The sequence below is a fragment of the Aquarana catesbeiana genome, linkage group LG10 (genome assembly GCF_042186555.1).
Source record: "Aquarana catesbeiana isolate 2022-GZ linkage group LG10, ASM4218655v1, whole genome shotgun sequence".
In the NCBI taxonomy this organism is placed as follows: domain Eukaryota; kingdom Metazoa; phylum Chordata; class Amphibia; order Anura; family Ranidae; genus Aquarana; species Aquarana catesbeiana.
The window spans coordinates 256,147,051-256,174,176 of NC_133333.1; the positions used below are offsets into that span (position 1 = coordinate 256,147,051).

The 27,126-nt window shown below is 47.6% G+C and overlaps 1 protein-coding gene across 5 annotated transcripts in view; it reads left to right on the forward strand.

The window, feature by feature from the left end:
- The window catches only part of CHD5 (chromodomain helicase DNA binding protein 5), a 295,395-nt gene that overhangs the window by 86,342 nt on the left and 181,927 nt on the right, over positions 1-27,126 (forward strand). For all 5 annotated transcript variants that reach the window (XM_073603681.1, XM_073603682.1, XM_073603678.1 and 2 more), the window contains exons 3-4: positions 23,235-23,417; positions 25,690-25,808. In XM_073603681.1, coding sequence (XP_073459782.1) covers positions 23,235-23,417; positions 25,690-25,808 — 302 coding nt within the window. The remainder of the gene's footprint in view (positions 1-23,234; positions 23,418-25,689; positions 25,809-27,126) is intronic.

Consider the following 27,126-nt stretch of genomic DNA (forward strand, 5'->3'; position numbering starts at 1 on the left):
GGGGCACCCAAGAAGGCTCGTTGATGAGCCGCAAATCCGAGTGTCCATTCAGACACAAAGCCGTGGGCCTCCCCCCCCCCCCCTTTCCTCATTGGCTCACTGGCTGTGATTGACAGCAGCGGGAGCCAATGAGGAGGGAGAGCCAAGGCTCTCGTGCACATCACTGGAGGAAAATCGGGCTCAGGTCAGTATTAGGAGAGCTGGAGGGGCTACTACATAGTAGTTTTTTTTGTTTTTTAATCTTCATGCATAGAATGTGTAAGTCACCTAACAGATTTTTCTGTAAAAGTGAACTTACCCTTTAAGTATGGAATTCTTTACAAACTACTACGGGGAGGCCAAACCACGCCTCTTCTCCGCCTGTCAAATGCTCTCTGGAGATAGATCCAAACACAGATCCCTCTTCAGAGAGCGCCGCTAGTGTAAAGGAGGTCCAGATTGGTTTATTTTATTTATTTTTTTTATTGTTATATTTTTTTTCTGGCTATGTATATCTGAGAAGGTTATTTGGTTATTCTTAGGCTGGCCATACATTATACAATTTCCTTTTAGATTTACCTTCAGCTATGTAGTGCAAGGGCCTGCCTGCATACAAAGTGTTTCGGTCTGACCTCATATTATATGGATTTGGGCAACTCCTAAAGGGAAAATTTGTGTAAGAAAATTGTATAATTTATGGCCAGCCTTAGATAGTCGAGCCTTCTGCTCACAATCGCTTGTTTCTTCCGGCCCCTCAAGTCTCGGATCAGCCTTGTCCTCGATTCACTTGTCAAGTCGCTGGCCCGTTACAGCCTCACGTCTGATTGGCTGCTTTAAAGGCTCCGCCCACCCGCCATTGATAGCCCGGGTCCTGGTAGATACTGCAGAGTCAAACCACCGTTTCTTCGATCCCAGAGGCTCTATATCTATAAGTCCTCATGCACACGGACGTTTTTACAGCTGCTTTTTTGAGCTTTTTTTGCAGCTTAAAAAGGCCTGTCTATGTTAGTCTATGGCTTCATGCCCACCTAGGCGTTTTTGAGCTGCAAGTGGCATAGGCGTTTTTAAGCTGTAAAAAAAACCCAGGACCAGTGGGTTCTGAAAGACGTTTTTCAGCTGTAAAAACGCTCTAACGCTCAAAAACGCTAAAAAACGTCATTCACCAACGTTTTTTAGCGTTTTTGATCCATTGAAAAAAAAAAAAAATTGAAAAAAAAAAAAAACGCTCAAAAACGCTAACGCGGAAAAACGCTCAAAAACGCTAAAAAACGCTATTGCAAAAACGCTGAAAAAAGCTGAAAAAAGTTAAAAAAAGTCACTGCAAAGATACTGGCGTTTTCATAACGTTTTTTTAACAGCCTGTGTGCATGAGGGCTAAGACACCGCGCGCCTTGTGTTTAGTTGAAGGCGCTTGAGATGACGTGCATTTAAAAAAAATTTTCTATCGCTTTGCAGTAATATGCTTTTTTTTTTTTTTTTTTTTTATTCACAGCAGGAGCCAAGATACACTTATTTTCCTTTAATGAGTGCTGCATAGCGCTTGAAGGGCTCGTCCATACATGGGGGGGCAACCCTTACTTAACAGCCTGCTTTTACTGCCCCGTTTCCACATGCCCTACAATTCTGCATGCTCTGTTTCCACTCAGCACACCAACTCCGTGCAATGATGTGAATTCGTATTATTAATAACTGATATCAGCAGGTCGTTGTGTTGGGTCTGAGTTGAGCAGCATAGCGTAGAACACATAGTGTGAATGTGGCCATTATGAGGGGTTCCCACCATCCCTGTGCTGAGTTCCCGGGTCTGTACACCCGCTGTGCCCATTATGAGGGGTTCCCACCATCCGTGTGCTGAGTTCCCGGGTCTGTACACCCGCTGTGCCCATTATGAGGGGTTCCCACCATCCCTGTGCTGAGTTCCCGGGTCTGTACACCCGCTGTGCCCATTATGAGGGGTTCTCACCATCCGTGTGCTGAGTTCCCGGGTCTGTACACCCGCTGTGCCCATTATGAGGGGTTCCCACCATCCCTGTGCTGAGTTCCTAGGTCTGTACACCCGCTGTGCCCATTATGAGGGGTTCCCCCCATCCCTGTGCTGAGTTCCCGGGTCTGTACACCCGCTGTGCCCATTATGAGGGGTTCCCACCATCCCTGTGCTGAGTTCCCGGGTCTGTACACCCGCTGTGCCCATTACGAGGGGTTCCTACCATCCCTGTGCTGAGTTCCCGGGTCTGTACACCCGCTGTGCCCATTATGAGGGGTTCCCACCATCCCTGTGCTGAGTTCCCGGGTCTGTACACCCGCTGTGCCCATTACGAGGGGTTCCTACCATCCCTGTGCTGAGTTCCCGGGTCTGTACACCCGCTGTGCCCATTACGAGGGGTTCCTACCATCCCTGTGCTGAGTTCCCGGGTCTGTACACCCGCTGTGCCCATTATGAGGGGTTCCCACCATCCCTGTGCTGAGTTCCCGGGTCTGTACACCCGCTGTGCCCATTATGAGGGGTTCTCACCATCCGTGTGCTGAGTTCCCGGGTCTGTACACCCGCTGTGCCCATTATGAGGGGTTCCCACCATCCCTGTGCTGAGTTCCCAGGTCTGTACACCCGCTGTGCCCATTATGAGGGGTTCCCCCCCATCCCTGTGCTGAGTTCCCGGGTCTGTACACCCGCTGTGCCCATTATGAGGGGTTCCCACCATCCCTGTGCTGAGTTCCCGGGTCTGTACACCCGCTGTGCCCATTACGAGGGGTTCCTACCATCCCTGTGCTGAGTTCCCGGGTCTGTACACCCGCTGTGCCCATTATGAGGGGTTCCCACCATCCCTGTGCTGAGTTCCCGGGTCTGTACACCCGCTGTGCCCATTACGAGGGGTTCCTACCATCCCTGTGCTGAGTTCCCGGGTCTGTACACCCGCTGTGCCCATTATGAGGGGTTCCCACCATCCCTGTGCTGAGTTCCTTGGTCTGTACACCCGCTGTGCCCATTATGAGGGGTTCCCACCATCCCTGTGCTGAGTTCTGGGGTCTGTACACCCGCTGTGCCCATTACGAGGGGTTCCTACCATCCCTGTGCTGAGTTCCCGGGTCTGTACACCCGCTGTGCCCATTATGAGGGGTTCTCACCATTCCTGTGCTGAGTTCCCGGGTCTGTATACCCGCTGTGCCCATTATGAGGGGTTCTCACCATCCCTGTGCTGAGTTCCCGGGTCTGTACACCCGCTGTGCCCATTATGAGGGGTTCCCACCATCCCTGTGCTGAGTTCCCGGGTCTGTACACCCGCTGTGCCCATTATGAAGGATTCCCACCATCCCTGTGCTGAGTTGATTGGTCGGAATCCTTTTTATGTTTTCTACATTACTTGTTCAGTGATATGCAGGTTTTGTTGTCTATTTGTAACCTTACACAAAAAGGAAGAGAAATAGAATGCCACACTCCAAACAGAACCCAAGTGGCTTCAGCCCAGATCTATCTTGGTCACTCCCCCGACTGACAAGCACTAGATGGAAGTGTTGTGGGTGTAAAACACGCCCGGGGCTAAATGCAGGCCCCTCCCAGTGTCACGTAGTACAAACAGAGAAAAGGGAGGAGTCACCGCCAGGACGGCTGCCGCCACCTATGTGGGCTGGAGACGCCCCCCCGACCACATGTTGTACTATTAGACGGCTACTGCACCACAACTACAACACCTCTACTACATGAGTACAACTTCACTATTACACCAAAGGGACGTCAGACGCATAGCGCGGAGACATGGCGCAGATGAGCGGAGGGACGTGCCCACCCGATCTCCTACATGAAGGGTGATGCGAAAGGGGAGGGCAGGGAAAGGGAAGCGAGCTCTAACACTCATCGCAGCTCCTGGATGGTGGACAAAAAGCAGCCAACCAGATCTGGCCAAATATTTTTTCCCTTTCTTGGGGAATGCGGTTGTACGCTCGGTATTTTCCTGTATGGACCCCCCCGCCCCCTCAGCTCCCGGGATGGACATCCCCAGCAGCCCCCTGGTGTATCTGGTTTTTCACATGTCTCAGATTTACTGCTATGTGGGTATCCAGTGGGGAGAAGTGCCCTCCCCCCCCCCCCCCTTTTACACGTGTGTATTTATTTTTCCATCATATAGATACAACATTGGCTTATTTTTTAATTTTTTTGTTCTGTAGCCATTCGTGCACATGCCCCTGAAGAGTGGTTGTAACCATGAAACGCGTCGGGATTATTTGGATCCACTCATTTCCATCACCTCAAACAGACTATCATTGTGAAATTGTAAATGTTTTAACATGGGGGCATCAGTCCTTTATTATATCAGGGTTATGTTCTTGTATATATTTTTTTGTTCTGTAGCCATTCGTGCACATGCCCCTGAAGAGTGGTTGTAACCACGAAACGCGTCAGACTATTTGGATCCACTCATTTCCATCACCTCAAACAGACTATCATTGTGCAATTTTAAATGTTTTTACATGGGGACATTAGTCCTTTATTTTAGCAGATATATATGTGTGTGTGTGTGTGTGTGTATGTTGCATGAGAGCAATCCAAAAAAAAAAAAATATATATATATATATATATATATATTTTTTAACAATTGAATTGCATTGTGCACTCCCTGATGAACAAACTTTTGCTGATTGTAGCATTTTGGAAAATCCTGTTGCCGAAAGAGCATGCTAAAAAAAATGAATAATGTAAAACATATGGGCAGTTAAGTTGTACAATAAACACAAAACCCGAGCGAACCAGGAATTCCAGGAGAGAGCAAAAAAATGTACGTCAGATCTTCTCATACACGGCTGCCTCTTCTATCAGAGCGTGACCGTTTGTTTATTTTTGTTAATTTGTACAAAACTTATTACTGAAACGTTTTTCTCGGGGGAAGGAAAAGGGAATACAGATGTATGAGAGTACAAAGATAATATACATGTTTTAGAATAAAAAATAAACTTAAAAGGGGGAAAAAGAAAAAAAAATATATATGTATATTTTTTTTATCTGTACAACTTTTGTCCTGCTCAACCCTCATGTAGAACCCAAATGATCCCAAAATGATAGCTTTGGGGATATTATATCCTGTAGTAACAGTGTAATAGCGAAGTAGTACTCATGTAGTTGTGGTGTTGTATTAGTTTTGTTGTAGTTGTGGTGTAGTAGTTGTGCTGTAGTAGTGGTGTTGTAGTTGTGGTGCTGTAGTGGTGTAGTAGTTGTGGTGTAGTTGTGGTGGTGTAGTTGTGGTGTAGTAGTTGTGGTGTAGTAGTTGTGGTGTAGTAGTTGTGGTGTAGTAGTTTTGGTGTTGTAATTGTGGTGGTGGTGTAGTTGTGGTGTTGTAGTTGTGGTGTTGTAGTTGTGGTGTAGTAGTTGTGGTGTAGTAGTTGTGGTGTAGTAGTTTTGGTGTTGTAATTGTGGTGGTGTAGTAGTTGTGGTGTAGTAGTTGTGGTGTAGTAGTTTTGGTGTTGTAATTGTGGTGGTGGTGTAGTTGTGGTGGTGTAGTTGTGGTGTTGTAGTTGTGGTGTTGTAGTTTTGGTGTTGTAATTGTGGTGGTGGTGTAGTTGTGGTGGTGTAGTAGTTGTGGTGTTGTAGTGGTGTTGTGGTGTAGTAGCCGTCTAATAGTGGTGTAATAGCAGTGTCAGTAGCAGCAAATATGTGTAAAATACACACCCCTGGAATTATTTAACCGCTTAAGGACCGCCCCACATACATATACTGCGGCCCGGCGGCCCTTAAGCGCAAAATCACTTACCTGTACGTGATATTTTCTCTTCTTCGAGGTCTGGGGTGCACGCCGCTGGCTACCCTCTGTGATTGAACTCAGCGGGTCCGCCGGGAACCCAGCGATCGTTTCGAGAGAGGCAGAACAGCGGTCTGCCCGTTCTGCTAGTAAGTAAGACAGAGATCTTGTGCTTCTGCTAACCAGGAACACGGATTTCTGTCTTCCTACAGTTGGACCATCCCCCCCCCCACACACAGTTAGCAAGCACTCCCTAGGGACACATTTAACCCTTTGATTGCCCCTGATGTTAACATCTTCCCTGCCGGTGTCAGTACAGTGACAGTGCTGTATTGGTGTCACTGGTCCCCAAAAAGTGTCACTTAGTGTGAGGTTTGTCCGCCGCAATGTCGCAGTCCCACTAAAAATCGCTGATCGCAGCCATTACTGGTAAGAAAAATATAAATTCCTATATCCCATAATTTGTGGACACTATAACTTTTGCGCAAACCAATCAATATAAGCGTATGGAGATTTTTTTTTTAACCAAAAACAAGTAGAAGAATACATATTGGCCTACATTTATGAAGAAATTCAATTTTTTTTTTTTTTTTTTTTTTTTATGGGTTATGTTTCTAGCAGAAAGTAAAAAATATATATATATATATATGTTTTTTTTGTTTTTTCAAAACTGTCGGCCTTTTTTTGTTTTATTCTGATCAAATACCACCAAAAGAAAGGTCTATTTGTGGGGGGAAAAAAGGACATCAATTTTATTTATTTTTCCCTCCCTCTTTTTCCCTCTCATCATTTTGAAGCCCACTGTATACGTCTATTCTCTCCTACTTCCCTAAGAATCGCTGTGATCTACCGGCCCCCTGGACCATTATCAACTTTCCTTGATGAGTTCTCTGCCTGGCTACCCTACTTTCTCTCTTCGGAAATTCCCACAATCCTTCTCGATTATTTCAACATCCCTGCTAATAGAAACACTTCTAAACTTCTTAGTCTAACCTCTTCATTTGACCTCAAGCAATGGGTACAGGCTTCTACTCACTCTGATGGCAACACCCTTGACCTTGTATTCTCCTACCTTTGGCACTCCATGCAACTTCTCAAACAATCCTTTTCCTCTCTCCGACCACCACCTTATTAGTTTCTCTCTCCCCCTGTCTTCCACCACCTTTCCCTCCAATCGCCTAACCATCACCCGTAGTAACTTTCGCAACTTCAACTCCTCTCTCCTCTATTCTGCTACTGACCACCTCTATGACAAAATCTCTCCCCTGTCCTGCCCCAACCAAGCCATGTCCATCTATAATAAATCCCTGTCCTCCACGCTGGACAAGCTCGCTCCCCTCACTACACGCAGAATCAGGCCTCGACCCCTACAACCCTGGCAAACAGATGACACTAAAATTCTCAAAAAACGTAGTCGTGCTCTTGAGCGTCTGTGGCACAAGACTAAGTCTCTCAAAGACTTCAACCAATACAAATCTGCCCTCCAAAAATACTATTCTTTCCTCAACACTGCCAAGCAAACCTATTTTACAACTCTTATTAACACTTTCTCATCCAATCCCCGTAAACTCTTCTCTATCTTCAACTCTCTACTTTGTCCTCCACCGCCTCCACCCACTGACTTACTCACTGCACAGGAGATCGCTAATCACTTCAAAAACAAGATTGATACAATCCGCAATGAAATCTCCACTCTACAGGTATCTCCTCCATCTGAGACCCCATGTCAACAGGTACAATTGTCACTCCCCTTATTCAGATCTGCTACTACAGACGAAGTTGCTAAACTCCTTTCTATCGCCCACCTAACCACCTGTCCCCTGGACCCCATTCCGTCTCAAATGCTCCGGTCACCCTCTGACCCCATCCTACACTCTATAACCCACATCTTCAATCTCTCCCTCACCTCTGGCATCTTCCCCAATGCTCTAAAACATGCACTGGTCACCCCCATACTTAAAAAGCCGTCCTTGGACCCTACCAATCTTAACAACCTACGCCCTATCTCCTTGCTCCCCTTTTCCTCTAAACTCCTTGAACGCCTGGTTTACAACCAACTGAGTGACCACCTCATTAAAAACAACCTTCTTGATCCCCTTCAATCTGGATTTCACCCTCAACACTCTACAGAAACTGCTCTTCTAAAACTCACAAATGACCTACTAACTGCAAAAACCAACGGACACTATTCTGTACTCCTACTTCTGGACCTTTCAACTGCCTTTGACACGGTTGACCACCCCCTCCTCCTCAAAAAAACTTTACTCCCTCGGTCTCCGTGACTGTGCTCTTCAGTGGCTCTCATCCTACCTATCCCAACGCACCTTCAGTGTCACTTACAATTCTACTTCCTCCACTCCTCTTCCCTTCTCTGTCGGGGTCCCCCAAGGTTCTGTTCTTGGACCTCTTTTATTTTCAATCTACACCTCTTTCCTGGGTCAGCTGATAGCCTCTCACGGCTTTCAATATCATTTCTATGCTGACGACACACAAATCTATCTCTCCGCCCCTCAACTCACCCCTTCAGTCTCCTCACCCATCACCAACTTACTAACCGACATATCTATCTGGATGTCACACCACTTCCTCAAACTCAACTTGTCCAAAACTGAGCTTATAATATTTCCTCCCCCACGTGCCTCTTCTCCTGACTTCTCTGTGAAGAGCAATGGCAAAACCATCCACCCGTCCCCACATGTCAGGGTGCTAGGTGTTATCCTGGACTCTGAACTCTACTTTCAGCCCCACATCCAATCACTTTCCAAAGCTTGCCGCCTCAACCTCCGCAACATCTCCAAACTACGTCCCTTTCTAACCAATGAAACCACAAAGCTCCTGATTCACTCCCTGGTCATCTCTCGCCTCGACTACTGCAACTCCCTCCTCATTGGCTTACCTTTACATAGACTATCCCCCCTTCAGTCCATCATGAATGCTGCTGTCAGACTCATCCACCTTACAAACCACTCAGTGTCTGCTACCCCTCTCTGCCAATCCCTCCATTGGTCTCCATTCAGTGTCTGCTACCCCTCTCTGCCAATCCCTCCATCGGTCTCCATTCGGTGTCTGCTACCCCTCTCTGCCAATCCCTCCATCGGTCTCCATTCGGTGTCTGCTACCCCTCTCTGCCAATCCCTCCACTGGTCTCCATTCAGTGTCCGCTACCCCTCTCTGCCAATCCCTCCATTGGTCTCCATTCGGTGTCTGCTAACCCTCTCTGCCAATCCCTCCATTGCTCTCCATTCGGTGTCTGCTACCCCTCTCTGCCAATCCCTCCATTGGTCTCCATTCGGTGTCTGCTACCCCTCTCTGCCAATCCCTCCATTGGTCTCCATTCGGTGTCTGCTACCCCTCTCTGCCAATCCCTCCATTGGTCTCCATTCCGTGTCTGCTACCCCTCTCTGCCAATCCCTCCATTGGTCTCCATTCGGTGTCTGCTACCCCTCTCTGCCAATCCCTCCATCGGTCTCCATTCGGTGTCTGCTACCCCTCTCTGCCAATCCCTCCATTGGTCTCCATTCGGTGTCTGCTACCCCTCTCTGCCAATCCCTCCATTGGTCTCCATTCAGTGTCTGCTACTCCTCTCTGACAATCCCTCCATTGGTCTCCATTCAGTGTCTGCTACCCCTCTCTGCCAATCCCTCCATTGGTCTCCATTCAGTGTCTGCTACTCCTCTCTGACAATCCCTCCATTGGTCTCCATTCGGTGTCTGCTACCCCTCTCTGCCAATACTCCATTGGTCTCCATTCAGTGTCTGCTACCCCTCTCTGCCAATCCCTCCAATGGTCTCCATTCAGTGTCTGCTACCCCTCTCTGCCAATCCCTCCAATGGTCTCCATTCGGTGTCTGCTACCCCTCTCTGCCAATCCCTCCATTGGTCTCCATTCGGTGTCTGCTACCCCTCTCTGCCAATCCCTCCATTGGTCTCCATTCGGTGTCTGCTACCCCTCTCTGCCAATCCCTCCATTGGCTGCCACTCACCCAACAACTTAAATTCAAAATACAAACAATAATTTACGAAGCCATCCACAACTCTGCCCCCAGCTATATCACTAACCTGGTCTTCAAAATACCAACCAAATCATCCTCTCCGTTCCTCCCAAGACCTCCTGCTCTCCAGCTTCCTCATCACCTCCTCCCATATCCGCCTCCAGGACTTCTCCCGAGCCTCGCCCATCCTCTGGAATTCCCTACCCCAATCTGTCAGACTGTCTCCACATTTATCCACTTTTAGGCGATCCCTGAAAACTTTCCTCTTCAGAGAAGCCTATCCTGCCTCCATGTAACAACTGCACTATTTTCTCCATTAGCTCATCCCCCACAGCTATTACTCTTTTGTATAACTTGACCCTCCCTCCTAGATTGTAAGCTCTAACGAGCAGGGCCCTCTGATTCCTCCTGTATCGAATTTAACTGTACTGTCTGCCCTCATGTTGTAAAGCGCTGCGGAAACTGTCGGCGTTATATAAATCCTGTATAATAATAATAATAATATTTGGGTACAGCGTCGCACGACCGCGCAATTGTCAGTTAAAGTAATGCAGTGCCGTATCGCAAAAAAATAAAAATGGCCTGGTCATGAAAAGGGGGTAAATCTTCTGGGGTTCAAGTGGTTAAAGATGAACAGTGTAGAAGCAGTGTAATAGTGATATCGTAGTGGTGTAGTAGCAGTGTAATATTAGTGTAGTAGCAGTGTAATATTGAGGTAATATAGGTGTAGTAGCAGTGTAATATAGGTGTAGTAGCAGTGTAATATTGGTGTAGTAGCAGTGTGATATTGGTGTGGTAGCAGTGCATTATTGATGTAATATTGATGTAGTAGCAGTGTAATATAGGTGTAGTAGCAGTGTAATATTGGTGTAGTAGCAGTGTGATATTGGTGTAGTAGCAGTGTAATATTGAAGTAATATTGGTGTAGTAGCAGTGTAATATTGAGGTAATATTGATGTAGTAGCAGTGTAATATTGAGGTAATATTGGTGTAGTAGCAGTGTAATATTGAGGTAATATTGATGTAGTAGCAGTGCATTATTGAAGTAATATTGGTGTAGTAGAGGTGTAGTAGCAGTGTAATATTGGTGTAGTAGCAGTGTAATATTGAAGTAATATTGGTGTAGTAGCAGTGTAATATTGGTGTAGTAGCAGTGTAATATTGAGGTAATATTGGTGTAGTAGCAGTGTAATATTGAGGTAATATTGGTGTAGTAGCAGTGCATTATTGATGTAATATTGGTGTAGTAGCAGTGTAATATTGGTGTAGTAGCAGTGTAATATTGAGGTAATATTGGTGTAGTAGCAGTGTAATATTGAGGTAATATTGGTGTAGTAGAAGTGTAATATTGGTGTAGTAGAAGTGTAATATAGGTGTAGTAGCAGTGTAATATTGGTGTAGTAGCAGTGTAATATTGAGGTAATATTGATGTAGTAGAAGTGTAATATAGGTGTAGTAGCAGTGTAATATTGGTGTAATATTGGTGTAGTAGCAGTGTAATATTGAGGTAATATTGGTGTAGTAGCAGTGTGATATTGGTGTAGTAGCAGTGTAATATTGAGGTAATATTGGTGTAGTAGCAGTGTGATATTGGTGTAGTAGCAGTGTAATATTGAGGTAATATTGGTGTAGTAGCAGTGTAATATTGGTGTAGTAGCAGTGTAATATTGAGGTAATATTGATGTAGTAGAAGTGTAATATAGGTGTAGTAGCAGTGTAATATTGGTGTAATATTGGTGTAGTAGCAGTGTAATATTGAGGTAATATTGGTGTAGTAGCAGTGTGATATTGGTGTAGTAGCAGTGTAATATTGAGGTAATATTGGTGTAGTAGCAGTGTAATATTGGTGTAGTAGCAGTGTAATATTGAGGTAATATTGATGTAGTAGAAGTGTAATATAGGTGTAGTAGCAGTGTAATATTGGTGTAATATTGGTGTAGTAGCAGTGTAATATTGAGGTAATATTGGTGTAGTAGCAGTGTGATATTGGTGTAGTAGCAGTGTAATATTGAAGTAATATTGGTGTAGTAGCAGTGTAATATTGAGGTAATATTGATGTAGTAGCAGTGTGATATTGAGGTAATATTGGTGTAGTAGCAGTGTGATATTGGTGTAGTAGCAGTGTAATATTGAAGTAATATTGGTGTAGTAGCAGTGTAATATTGAAGTAATATTGGTGTAGTAGCAGTGTAATATTGAGGTAATATTGGTGTAGTAGCAGTGTGATATTGGTGTAGTAGCAGTGTAATATTGAAGTAATATTGGTGTAGTAGCAGTGTAATATTGAAGTAATATTGGTGTAGTAGCAGTGTAATATTGAGGTAATATTGGTGTAGTAGCAGTGTAATATTGAAGTAATATTGGTGTAGTAGCAGTGTAATATTGAGGTAATATTGATGTAGTAGCAGTGTAATATTGGTGTAGTAGCGGTGTAATATTGATGTAGTAGCGGTATAATATTGGTGTAGTAGCGCTGTAATATTGGTGTAGTAGCAGTGTAATATTGGTGTAGTAGCAGTGTAATATTGGTGTAGTAGCGGTGTAATATAGGTGTAGTAGCAGTGTAATATAGGTGTAGTAGCGGTGTAATATAGGTGTAGTAGCGGTGTAATATAGGTGTAGTAGCGGTGTAATATAGGTGTAGTAGCGGTGTAATATTGGTGTAGTAGCGGTGTAATATTGGTGTAGTAGCGGTGTAATATTGGTGTAGTAGCGGTGTAATATTGGTGTAGTAGCGGTGTAATATAGGTGTAGTAGCAGTGTAATATTGGTGTAGTAGCGGTGTAATATTGGTGTAGTAGCAGTGTAATATTGGTGTAGTAGCGGTGTAATATTGGTGTAGTAGCGGTGTAATATTGGTGTAGTAGCGGTGTTATATAGATGTAGTAGCGGTGTCATATTTGTGTAGTAGCGGTGTAATATTGGTGTAGTAGCGGTGATTTGCAGCTATCGGTGATATTATCCCGGCATGATATGAACATTGCCCCAAGCTCATATATAAAATTCCCGAGCCGGAAATCATTCTTTGATTTTGATTGGAGTTCTCCTTTAAGACATTGTGTTTGATGGCCTCAGATTTCTTCCATTCCTCTGCAGACATTAATATTACGGATTCCATTAGCGGGGATCACGCTGTTTAGTTGCACATTTAGAGTCCATTAGGAATACAATTTCCTTTATAATCATGTAGTGAATTTTGTTAAAAATAAATATATATACATTGTTACATCTTATTGAAAAAAAAAAAGTGATCACTGTCTTCTGTAAAGATTTAAAAAAAAAAAAAAAAAAGCGTTCTCTGCTTTTAAACGTTTTTATTAGCGGGCGCGTTGCGGAGCGATGTGGAGGGGGTGTCGCTGTGTCCGGTGTCTCCTCCTCTTCCATTTACTTAATGACTTTCCCTTTTTATGTCTAATCTCAGATTGGCAGAACTGAAAGCCCTTCTTATTCACATGTATAATGGAGTTGGGGAGGGGGAGGGGGGGAGAGGGCTGGTGAAAAAGAGTGAAATGATTTGAACCTGTACTGAATCCGTTTCCATAGCAACCAATTATTCAATGGCTAAATTATAACGGTTTATTAGAGAAAAAAAAAAAAAAAACATTGTAAAAAAATCTCCACTTTCCAATTACGGGGATCTCCGGAAGGTGCGACCATTGTGTGCAATTTTTATTTCTTTTCTTTTTTTGGGCCATCAATAAAATATTAACGAAATGCAAATAATAAGAGCGCGCTGCGAATAACCCGCCACCTGGCAGTGCGAGGGGGAGGGGCTGGTGGGATGGACTCTACAGAGGACTCGCATTTTGTGTGTTGATGTATAAAATCTACATACAGAATGGGGGGGGGGGAGGGGCTCATTTTAGATGTGCTTTAAAATTTTAAATGATTTGAAAGTTTCCTTCTTTTTTCAATATTTTTTACTTTCTGCTATAAAACATATCCAAAAAAAAAAAATCTTTATAAATTTAGGCCAATCTGTATTCTGCTACATACTTTTGGTACAAAGAAATTCCCAATAAGCGTTTATTGAATGGTTTGCGCAAAAGTTATAGCGTCTACATACTATGGGATATTTTTATTGATTTTTTAAATTTTATTTATTTTTTAATACTAGTAATGGCGGCAATCAGAGACTTATAGCGGGACTGTGATATTGCAGCGAACAGTCTGACACTAACTGACAATTTGTGGGGACCAGTGAGATGAATACAGTGATCAGTACTAATAATATGCACTGTCACTGTACTAATGACACTGGCTGGGAAGGGGGTTGAACATCAAGAGGGATCAAAGGGTTGTGCCTAGCCAGTGTTTATGTGTGTACTGTGAGGTGCTTTCACTTAGTGCTTTGCCGGGAAACAAAATCCAGCACATCCCCCGCTGACAGGACAGAGCTCTGCCACTTCCAAAACTGTCGATCTCTGGATCCCCGGCTGTGTCTGGTGGTTCCTATTATCATCTTCCACGTCCATAACGTGTCCTCTAGTGACATGGAGGGCGGCACTTGTGCAGTTGCTTGATAAATGTCCCCCCCCCCCAGCGAATCCCAGAACAATCAACCAGGGTCAGCTAAAAAGGAAGAATCTGATTGGTTGCCATGAGTAACACAGACATATCTTTTTTTCGCTGACTTGTAAAAATAAAAGGCTCCTTTAAGAGATGCAAATTGTCTCCCGGCACCTGTGTCAGCGCCGCCGTCTAGCGGGATGCGTTCTGCACTCCTGTGTGCGCTGTGCGGGGGAGGCTGCCATTCCCGTCACAATATTATGATGGAAGGATTTGTATTTATTAATAAAAGTGTTTTGTTGGGAATCTGACACACGAGAAGCCTTCAATCACAGGAACCGATCCGAAGCGATCTGACACAATGATCACATTTTTATTTTTATTTTTTACATTTGTCTATGTACAGTACATATGTTCAGTACACTTCTGTACACGTGCGGCACATTCACCCCGTCCAGGTATAACGCATCTTCCTGCCAATGTCATATATTATATATTGTGGTGTATGAATTGGGGAGTTGTTGGGGTTATATAGAGCAGTCCTTCAGTCACAGCAATCTCGGGGCATCCCAGTCTAAAATGGTCACATCAGAGTCCCTAGGTTCTCCCCCCTTGACTTCAGTCCCCATTCCCCCCCTTCACATCAAGTCCCCCCCCCCCTTCACATCAGAGTCCCTAGTTCTCCCCCCTTCACATCAGAGTCCCTAGTTTTCCCCCCTTGACTTCAGTCCCTAGTCCCCCCCCCCCCCCATCACATCAGTGTCCCTAATCCCCCCCCCCCTTCACATCAGAGTACCTAGTTCTCCCCCCTTGACCTCAGTCCCCAGTCCCCCCCTTCACATCAAAGTCCCTAATTGTCCCCCCTTGACTTCAGTCCCTAGTTTCCCCCCCCCCCCATCACATCAGTGTCCCCTAATCCCCCCCCCCCCTCCTTCACATCAGAGTCCCTAGTTCTCCCCCGATCACGTCAGTGTCCCTAATCCCCCCCCCCTCCTTCACATCAGAGTCCCTAGTTCCCCCCCATCACATCAGTGTCCCCAGTTCCCCCCCCCCCCCTCCTTCATATCAGAGTCAATAGTTCTCCCCACTTGACTTCAGCTCCCCCACCTTTTCACACCAGAGTCCCTAGTTCTCCCCCCTTGACTTCAGTCCCCAGTCCCCCCCCCCCCCTTCACATCAGAGTCCCTAGTTCTCCCCCCATCACGTCAGAGTCCCTAGTTTTCCCCTCTTGACTTCAGTCCCTAGTCCCCCCCCCCCCCCCTCATCACATCAGTGTCCCCAATTCCCCCCCCTCCTTGAAATCAGAGTCCCTAGTTCTCCCCCCTTGTTTCAGTCCCCAGTCCCCCCACCCCCCCCCTTCACATCAGAGTCCCTAGTTTTCCCCTCTTGACTTCAGTCCCTAGTTCCTCCCCCCCCCCCATCACATCAGTGTCCCCAATTTCCCCCCCCCCTTCACATCAGAGTCCCTAGTTCTCCCCCCATCACATCAGAGTCCCTAGTTTTCCCCCCTTTACTTCAGTCACTAGTTCTCCCCCCCCCCCTCTCCTTCATATCAGAGTCAATAGTTCTGCCCACTTGACTTCAGCCCCCCCACCTTTTCACATCAGAGTACCTAGTTCTCCCCCCTTGACCTCAGTCCCCAGTCCCCCCCCCCTTCATATCAGAGTCCCTAGTTCTCCCCCCTTGACTTCAGTCCCCAGTCCCCCCCCCTTCACATCAGAGTCCCTAGTTTCCCCCCCCCCCTTGACTTTAGTCCCCCCCTTCACAACAGAATCCTCAGCCTCCCCACCCCTTTTCACACCAGAGTCCCCTAGTTCTCCCCCCTTGACTTCAGTCCCCCCCCCCCCTTCACATCAGAGTACCTAGTTGTCCCCCCTTGACTTCAGTCCCCCCCCCCCCCTTCACATCAGAGTACCTAGTTGTCCCCCCTTGACTTCAGTCCCTGAATTACAGCGACGGGGGGGGGGGGGTTAAGCACCTGTATAGAGCAATAGACTTCAAAAAAGGTGGACCTCGGAGTGCAGAGCATTGCGCTCAGAGCCCACCCCAGGTGTGTTAGAAAAGCAAATGAATATTTGCGTTTTTTAACACTGAACTGTTCCACCAATCTGGTGGGTCTGATACTTGTCACCTGATTGGCTGAAAGGGCGCCAAGCAAGAAGAGACACACAGATGACACAGCTCACCGCTGCCTGACCCACCACCAAATGGGGTAAGTGCCGGTCAGACAGAGGGCAGGCGGGGGTCACAGTGGCTGCATTTGATGGGGCACAGTGGCTGCATTTGATGGGGCACAGTGGCTGCATTTGATGAGGCACAGTGGCTGCATTTGATGGGGCACAGTGGCTGCATTTGATGGGGCACAGTGGCTGCATTTGATGGGCACAGTGGCTGCATTTGATGGGGCATAGTGGCTGCATTTGATGGGGCAGATGGGGCAGAAAGGCTGCATTTGATGGGCACAGTGGCTGAATTTGATGGGGCACAGTGGCTGCATTTGATGAGGCACAGTGGCTGCATTTGATGGGGCACAGTGGCTACATTTGATGAGGCACAGTGGCTGAATTTGATGGGGCACAGTGGCTGCATTTGATGGGGCACAGTGGCTGCATTTGATGGGGCAGATGGGGCAGAAAGGCTGCATTTGATGGGCACAGTGGCTGAATTTGATGGGGCACAGTGGCTGCATTTGATGGGGCACAGTGGCTGCATTTGATGAGGCACAGTGGCTGAATTTGATGGGGCACAGTGGCTGCATTTGATGGGGCACAGTGGCTACATTTGATGGGGCACAGTGGCTGCATTTGATGGGGCATAGTGGCTGCATTTGATGGGGCAGATGGGGCAGAAAGGCTGCATTTGAGGGGCACAGTGGCTGCATTTGAGGGGCACAGTGGCTGCATTTGATGAGGCACAGTGGCTGAATTTGATGGGCACAGTGGCTGCATTTGAATGAGGCACAGTGGCTGCATTTGATGGGGCACAGTGGCTACATTTGATGAGGCACAGTGGCTGCATTTGATGGGGCACAGTGGCTGCATTTGATGGGGCATAGTGGCTGCATTTGATGGGGCAGATGGGGCAGAAAGGCTGCATTTGAGGGGCACAGTGGCTGCATTTAATGGGGCACAGTGGCTGCATTTGATGGGGCACAGTGGCTGCATTTGATAAAGCACAGTGGCTGCATTTGATGAGGCACAGTGGCTGCATTTGATGGGGCACAGTGGCTACATTTGATGAGGCACAGTGGCTGCATTTGATGGGGCACAGTGGCTGCATTTGATGAGGCACAGTGGCTGCATTTGATGGGGCACAGTGGCTGCATTTGATGAGGCACAGTGGCTGCATTTTATGAGGCACAGTGGCTGCATTTGATGAGGCACAGTGGCTGCATTTGATGAGGCACAGTGGCTGCATTTGATGAGGCACAGTGGCTGCATTTGATGAGGCACAGTGGCCTGCATTTGATGAGGCACAGTGGCTGCATTTGATGAGGCACAGTGGCTGCATTTGATGAGGCACAGTGGCTGCATTTGATGGGGCACAGTGGCTGCATTTGATGGGGCAGAAAGGCTGCATTTGATGGGCACAGTGGCTGCATTTGATGGGGGCAGAAAGGCTGCATTTGATGAGGCACAGTGGCTGCATTTGATGGGGCACAGTGGCTGCATTTGATGGGCATAGTGGCTGCATTTGATGGGGCAGATGGGGCAGAAAGGCTGCATTTGAGGGGCACAGTGGCTGCATTTAATGGGCACAGTGGCTGCATTTGATGGGGCACAGTGGCTGCATTTGATGGAGCACAGTGGCTGCATTTGATGAGGCACAGTGGCTGCATTTGATGGGGCACAGTGGCTACATTTGATGAGGCACAGTGGCTGCATTTGATGGGGCACAGTGGCTGCATTTGATGAGGCACAGTGGCTGCATTTGATGGGGCACAGTGGCTGCATTTGATGAGGCACAGTGGCTGCATTTGATGAGGCACAGTGGCTGCATTTGATGAGGCACAGTGGCTGCATTTGATGAGGCACAGTGGCTGCATTTGATGAGGCACAGTGGCTGCATTTGATGAGGCACAGTGGCTGCATTTGATGAGGCACAGTGGCTGCCATTTGATGGGGCACAGTGGCTGCATTTGATGGGGCAGAAAGGCTTCATTTGATGGGCACAGTGGCTGCATTTGATGGGGCAGAAAGGCTGCATTTGATGGGCACAGTGGCTGCATTTGATTGGCACAGTGGCTGCATTTGATGACGCACAGTGGCTGCATTTGATGGGGCACAGTGGCTGCATTTGATGGGGCACAGTGGCTGCATTTGATGGGGCACAGCGGCTGCTATTGATGGGGCACAGCGGCTGCATTTGATGGGCACAGTGGCTGCATTTGATGGGCACAGTGGCTGCATTTGATGGGCACAGTGGCTGCATTTGATGGGGCACAGTGGCTGCATTTGATGGGGCACAGTGGCTGCATTTGATGGGGCACAGTGGCTGCACTTGGTGGGACACAGTGGCTGCACTTGGTGGGGCACAGTGGCTGCACTTGGTGGGGCACAGTGGCTGCACTTGGTGGGGCACAGTGGCGGCATTTGATGGGGCACAGTGGCTGCATTTGATGGGGCACAGTGGCTGCATTTGATGGGGCACAGTGCTGCATTTGATGGGCAGAAAGGCTGCATTTGATGGGCACAGTGGCTGCATTTGATGGGGCAGAAAGGCTGCATTTGATGGGCACAGTGGCTGCATTTGATTGGCACAGTGGCTGCATTTGATGACGCACAGTGGCTGCATTTGATGACGCACAGTGGCTGCATTTGATGGGGCACAAGTGGCTGCATTTGATGGGGCACAGTGGCTGCATTTGATGGGGCACAGTGCTGCATTTGATGGGGCACAGCGGCTGCTATTGATGGGGCACAGCGGCTGCATTTGATGGGCACAGTGGCTGCATTTGATGGGCACAGTGGCTGCATTTGATGGGCACAGTGGCTGCATTTGATGGGCACAGTGGCTGCATTTGATGGGGCACAGTGGCTGCATTTGATTGGGCACAGTGGCTGCATTTGATGGGGCACAGTGGCTGCACTTGGTGGGACACAGTGGCTGCACTTGGTGGGGCACAGTGGCTGCACTTGGTGGGGCACAGTGGCTGCACTTGGTGGGGCACAGTGGCGGCATTTGATGGGGCACAGTGGCTGCATTTGATGGGGCACAGTGGCTGCATTTGATGGGGCACAGTGGCTGCATTTGATGGGGCAGAAAGGCTGCATTTGATGGGCACAGTGGCTGCATTTGATGGGGCAGAAAGGCTGCATTTGATGGGCACAGTGGCTGCATTTGATGGGGCATAGTGGCTGCATTTGATGGGGGCAGATGGGGCAGAAAGGCTGCATTTGAGGGGCACAGTGGCTGCATTTAATGGGGCACAGTGGCTGCATTTGATTGGAACAGTGGCTGCATTTGATGACGCACAGTGGCTGCATTGATGACGCACAGTGGCTGCATTTGATGGGGCACAGTGGCTGCATTTGATGGGGCACAGCGGCTGCTATTGATGGGGCACAGCGGCTGCATTTGATGGGCACAGTGGCTGCATTTGATGGGCACAGTGGCTGCATTTGATGGGCACAGTGGCTGCATTTGATGGGGCACAGTGGCTGCATTTGATGGGGCACAGTGGCTGCATTTGATGGGGCACAGTGGCTGCACTTGGTGGGACACAGTGGCTGCACTTGGTGGGGCACAGTGGCTGCACTTGGTGGGGCACAGTGGCTGCACTTGGTGGGGCACAGTGGCTGCATTTGATGGGGCACAGTGGCTGCATTTGATGGGGCATAGTGGTTGCATTTAATGGGCACAGTGAGGCTGCATTTGATGGGGCACAGTGAGGCTGCATTTGATGGGGCACAGTGAGGCTGCATTTGATGGGGCACAGTGAGGCTGCATTTGATGGGGCACATTGAGGCTGCATTTGATGGGGCACAGTGAGGCTGCATTTGATGGGGCACAGTGAGGCTGCATTTGATGGGGCACAGTGAGGCTGCATTTGATGGGCACAGTGAGGCTGCATTTGATGGGCACAGTGAGGCTGCATTTGATGGGCACAGTGAGGCTGCATTTGATGGGCACAGTGAGGCTGCATTTGATGGGGCGCAGTGAGGCTGCATTTGATGGGGCACAGTGAGGCTGCATTTGATGGGGCACAGTGAGGCTGCATTTGATGGGCACAGTGAGGCTGCATTTGATGGGGAACAGTGAGGCTGCAATTGATGTTTTTTTTTTTTTTTCAGTATTTTCGAGATTTTTCAGTTTGTTTGCGTCCCCCAAAAAATTTTGAGCACCATCCGCCACTGGTGACAAGTTACAGCTTTGTGAAGCCGGAGAGCAGCCGCCATAAACCTTTTTATGAGGATCGGGGCCGCTCTGCTGTAGAATTGGAACGGGTATATTGCGCGGAGCGCTGACACTTTCATTGTAGGCTCGGCTTTGAAGAAGTGGATGGATTTTCTCTCCGGCAGACTGTTTTTCTGATGAGATAACTTGCTCGGTACTTGTAATTCTTGCTCCTGACCTTGTGCAGACACTCGTGTCTCTCTCTATCGAATAAAGATTATTTGCTGATGGACTTTTACAGCTTTTCCTGCGGAGAATAAAGTAGAGAGGCGGACTGTTATTAAATGGACACGTGACCCTAAACCTCCATATCTTCAGATTAAAAGCCGGTCTGGCGACAGGTAAAAGCAATCAGGGAACTTCTTATGTTATCCAGAAAGAGCCTCATAAAAGGGTCATCTGCCCAGAAGTGTTTTGTTTTCAGTTATTGGTGGAGTTGAAACAGCCAGCGAGTACTTACTGTATATCGAGAGAGGTAAGTGGTGCTGAATCCCAACAGAAATTGGGTTAGCACCGTGTGGTGTAAAGTCGATAATGTAGAATACAATGAATCTGATTACAAGAGCCCTATGGAAAGTGCCTTGATGTGTATTCCAGAAGAATGTAGAATTGGGGGTCCCACATCAATGGATTAGGACAGGGGTCTCCGGCCTTCCTAAATGAAGGACCTGTTTATTGTACTTTAGACTTTAGGGAGGGCAGTCTGTGGCCAGTGGGAGCGAAAAATGCCCCATCCTTGGTATCAGTGGGAGGAATAGTGCCCCATAATTGGTGTCAGTGGGAGTAATAGTGCCCCATCGTTGGTATCAGTGGGAGGAATAGTGCCCCATCGTTGGTATCAGTGTCAGGAATAGTACCCCATCATTGGTGTCAGTGGGGGGAATAGTGCCCCATCGTTGGTATCAGTGGGAGGAATAGTGTCCCATCATTGATGTCAGTGGGAGGATTAGTGCCCCATCATTGGTATCAGTGGGAGGAATAGTGCCCCATCATTGGTGTCAGTGGAAGGAACAGTGCCTCATCATTGGTTTCAGTAGGAGGAATAGTGCCCCATTGTGGGTGTCGGTGGAAGAAATAGTTCTCATTGTTGGTATCAGTGGAAGGATTAATGCACCATCTTTGGTGTCAGTGGGAGGAATAGTGCCCCATCATTGGTTAAATTAGGAGTAATTATGCCCCATTGTTTGTGTCAGTAGAAGGAATAGTGCACCATCTTTGGTGTCAGTGGGAGGAATAGTGCCCCATCATTGGTGTCAGTGGGAGGAATAGTGCCCCATCATTGGTGTCAGTGGGAGGAATAGCGCCCCATCATTGGTGTCAGTGGAAGGAATAGCGCCCCATCATTGGTGTCAGTGGAAGGAATAGTGCCCCATCATTGGTGTCAGTGGAAGGAATAGTGCCCCATCATTGGTGTCAGTGGGAGGAATAGTGCCCCATCATTGGTGTCAGTGGGAGGAATAGCGCCCCATCATTGGTATCAGTGGGAGGAATAGTGCCCCATCATTGGTGTCAGTGGGAGGAATAGCGCCCCATCATTGGTATCAGTGGGAGGAATAGCGCCCCATCATTGGTGTCAGTGGGAGGAATAGCGCCCCATCATTGGTATCAGTGGGAGGAATAGTGCCCCATCATTGGTGTCAGTGGGAGGAATAGTGCCCCATCATTGGTGTCAGTGGGAGGAATAGTGCCCCATCATTGGTATCAGTGGGAGGAATAGTGCCCCATCATTGGTATCAGTGGGAGGAATAGTGCCCCATCATTGGTATCAGTGGGAGGAATAGTGCCCCATCATTGGTATCAGTGGGAGGAATAGTGCCCCAAAGGCTTTCCTTTAGGCAAGCAAAGGGCCGCAGTTTGGAGACCATTGGTTTAAGAGTCCAAAATTCCATTTTATTTTAGAACATTCATTGTAACAAGCTGCTGTGTTTCAGAGGTCACCCCCTCCATCAGGGTTCGAGGAATGCATACAATTTATAAATAACGAAATAGAAGTACTATGGAGAGGTATAGATATAAAATATAAAAATGAATAGGTAAACTGATAAAAAATGAGATGGTGGATGATGGACTGGTAAATTTAAAACTATCCCATAAAAAGTTTATTTTGTAACAATGTTGATTTGATTTATTGTAAAACAGTTAATAAAACAGTTCCATGGTCACAGCATACTTTTTATTTTATAACCTCAGCATTGTAATAACAATACAAAGAATAGTTTATATCTGACAATCCAATATAAGTTTATTTGAAAAATCTCCTTTCATATTGTGATTACCGCTGGTTGTCTTTTTTTCACAACTTCCCGGATTCCCAGCATGCTTTGCAGTGTCTCCTCCATTCCTAAGGACTACATATCCCATGGTACCTTGCTGCCTACAAGCCGGGATTCCTGTACTGACTCCGCCTCCTGAAGCTCCTCCTCTCAGCACCTCTGTAGTTCAGAAGGCAGTCTCTGTGAATCGTTGGCCCCAGCCCTAAATCTCTAAGCTTAGATCATTTCCTCAATGAAACTTAATAATCTCCTCCCTATATAATAATAATACTTAATAAGCTCCTCCCTTGCCACTCCCCCCCCCCCCGATTGGACAGTTTACGTTTGCGACAACCCCTGTCACTCTTGTCTGTGTTGCAGGGCAGCGATGAGGACTTGTCGGACATTGAGGATGAAATGTTGCTGGAAAAGTCGGATAGTGAAGGAAGTGACTACGCTCCCAACAAGAAAAAGAAGAAAAAGCTTAAGGAAAAGAAAGAGAAAAAAACCAAGCGCAAAAAGAAAGAGGGTGAAGACGAGGATAATGAAGAAGGATGTATAAAGGTAAAGGGGCGGGGTTACACGGCATCACATGACATGCGGTCAGTGCACTGGGGTTCCCTCCTCCCAAGGACTTTTTCATGTATTCATTGGAATGAATGGGGGTTCCGCTCCCTTCATCCTGACTCAAGTGGAGTGTAAAGCACAGGATTTTACTTCACAGATAAGCAGAGTTTTTTGTTTTTTTGTTTTTTGTTTATTTCTTCTTCCTTAGGCTAGGATTGGACATGGGTTTAAACCCATCGCTCTTCTGAAAAGTGATCAGCATTCGGATTGCTTTTTAGAGGCGCTTGACAGGCAGTGAGGAAGTATTATGGCACCTCCTCACCACCTATTTTAACACCATTTTTGCCAAAGTAACGTACTACGGCTGTATGCATTGCACACGGTCCGAGCCTGGACAAGGGGAGGGCAGGAGGGACGGCTGCCCTGGGCACTGTGGTTTCAGGTGTGGGGGGGGGGGCACGTCGAGGAGATTTAGTGGGGGGGGGCACTGCGAGTAAATTTAGTGGTGGGGGGGGCACGTCGAGGAGATTTAGTGGGGGGGGGGGCACTGCGAGTAAATTTAGTGGTGGGGGGGGGGGGGGGGCACTGCGAGGAGATTTAGTGGGAGGGGGTAAGAATTGCTAGGAGTGGTGATTTGGGGGAATTTGTGTTGGGAGAGGGGATGTTGGAAGAAGATTTGTGTTAGGAGGGAGGATTTGGGAGTTTGTGCTAGAAGAGGTGATATGGTGAAGGGGGAATAGTGCTAGGAGGGGACATTTTTGTTTGGGGGGGTGGTGGTTTTAGGAGGGGACATTTTTGTTTGGGGAGAGGGGTTGGGGGATAGTGCTAGGAGGGGAATTTTTTGTTTGGTGATGGGGTAGTGCTAGGAGGGGGAATTTTTTTTTGGCGAGGGGGTGGGTTTGTAGTTTTAGAGGGGGGAATAGTGCTAGGAGGGGAAATTTTTGTTTGGGGGGGTAGTTTTAGGAGGGGACATTTTTGTTTGGGGAGGGGGGGATGTAGGATAGTGCTGGGAGGGGAGCATTTTGTGTGGGTGGGGGGATAGTTTTAGGAGGGAAAATGTTGTTGGATGGAATAGTGCTAGGAGGAGATTTTTTTTGTTTTTGTTTGGGGGGGGGGGGGGATAGTGCTAGGAGGGGAAGTTTAGGGGATGCATTTTTGCTAGGAGGGGGAGTGGATGTGTAATTTTAGGGGTAAAGGATTTGTGTTGGGATTAGCGCAGGTAAGTATAACATGTTTTTTATTTAAGAAGAAAAGAAGTAAATTACATTTTAATAAGAGATGGGGGCGGTTAGGGGGTACTAAAAATGCAACTTAAAGGAAAAGTACCGCCAAAGCTCCCCTTGCTGTACTTCTTCTGTGGATCACAGGGGTGTAGTTCATTCTGCATTCCTGTGACCCATTTTTAGCTTACAAGTCACAGAGCCGCTGTGAGCCTGAGCCAGCCTCTCCTGTCACCTCTACAGCCCAGCGCTCCAGTGAGTGCGGGGGGGGGGGGGAGGGGGATTTGGGGGTTCGAGAGCAGACAGTGGTAACTGACAGTCACCAGCTCTCTGCCCCCGGAGAACTGAGCGATCAGCTGTGTTTGATCGCTCGGTTCTCAGTCTTAGAGCTCTTAGTCTCGGACCGATGCTGCACCCACCTAGACAAGTATGTTCTCCAAAAAACAAACTTCTCTTTTAAAGGGTAACTCCGCTTTTGTGGGAAAAAAAAAAGTCATCTAGTGTATTCAATTGCAACACAAGCAATATTGTAATTGAATGTTATTAAAAAAAGACCTTTCCTTTCCAATCTGCAGCTTCTGTAATATACAATATGGCCACTTGGAGGCGCTCTTTACACAGATGGTATACAGAGCGCCCCCCTAGAAATGTAATTTCCTGCTTGTGTGATTGGCTCCCTGATTTTCCCAGAAGTCTGCACTAAGATCTAAGTCAGATTTTTGGCATCCCCTGCAACAAAAATGTCATTGTTGGTGAGATTCTCCCAAAGGGAAGTCTACACGGATGCAGACCCTGCCGCTTTTCTCATTAGCACCCTGCAGATGCAGCAGCTGATTGATGATTATAAGGACATTCACTGTGCACATGGACACAGAGAAACAAACAGCTATTTCTTCAGAATAACAAAAGGTAGGGATCTCCAACAAAATTTGTTACAATCCCTGCAATGTACAGAGATCACCCAGAGGGGGGAGGTTTTTTTTTTCTGTTTCCTCAAAAAAAAAAGTGTAGCTACCCCTTTTAAGCAATATAAATTCATTTTTTTTAAGGAGCCAAAGACCTCAGCCCAGCTGATGGAGGAGTGGGGCCTGGACAATGTGGACTATGCTTTCTCTGAAGAGGATTATCACACGCTGACCAACTACAAGGCCTTCAGCCAGTTTCTGAGGTGAGAGATGGAGGAAGGATGGGGGTAGTGGTTCTAAGCTGTATATGAACCACTGCATTTTACATAGGGTTGGGGCTGAGCTGAGGGTCGGGGGGGGCATTTATCCCCTAGGTCAGAACATATATATATTATATGTTGGGCTGGTTGCCCTGAGTGGAGATGCTCCCCCGTCTGGACCACAGTCACAGCAGGGTTCATAGTTAACGAGGACTGCTGGGCAATATGTAGCTCTCTAGTCTCTGTACAGACCTGCGATTACAGCCCCTGGCACAGTTTGAGCTGGAGACCATGCTTTTACTGATTTAAACAGTTACTGGTATTTATTAGTGGTTGAAAACGGGTGGTGCTGGTCCTCCGTTGAAGGTTTGGGCTGCTACCCTACTGGTGGGACAGAGCTGCTGCTCCAGCAGAAACGACACTCGAATGGGGAGGAAGGAGCGCCCGGTGTCTGGAATAATGCAAATCTTGACGGGAGAATACAATAGTTTATTGAAAGTATAAAAACGTGCAGATCGAGCCAACACGTTTCGGAGGAAGTGCTTCTCTCTTCATCGGGGCTGTAGGGGGGCACTAACGGAGATGGGTGGGGTCTGCGGTTGTACCAGAATTTCTTGTAATGGCTGATATGATGAGGTTGGCCTCTCTTAGATCTCCAGCCCTGGCCTCGCTGAGAGTGGAACAGAGGGTACCGAGGGACACGAGTGCCGGTAGGTGTTGATAGGAGAACTTGCGTCTGGAGTAGGAGATCCTGGGTAGCTGGTGGACCATCAGGACAGGAACAGTAGCTGTGCTCAGGAAACCAGGTGGGATTAAAGGGGCACACCACTTGTGCCGGAGGTTCAGGACGTGAGGCTTGTCAGAAATCCAAGCGAAGTGCAGAGCAGGTATAGTGGACAGCCAGGTGAACACTGGAGTAGATAGGACAGCCAGGATTTCAGATAGAAGGGGGGGGGGTCACAGGAATAGCCAGGGGTCATTAACATGGCGGGCAGCGAGGTACCTTGTCGTAAGCAGAGCCGAAGTCAGGAACAGACCCGGGGTCAGGAATTAAGCAACCAATCAGAAACATGATCCAAGATCAGGTCATGGGCAAGCCGGGTCAGCGACGTGGGAAACGCACAGGAAGAACAGCAGGTGAAGGGAGCAGCTGAAAGACCAGTCAGCACTTAAGCATGAGCAGAAGCATCCTTAAATAGCCAGTCTGGCGCCAACATGCACTATGTGCGCGCATGCATGTGCCTGATCACTATCCTGCTAAAAATTCCACACGCATGCACAATTTTTTTAAGCCAAACTTCTGATAGGCATTCTCTGACAG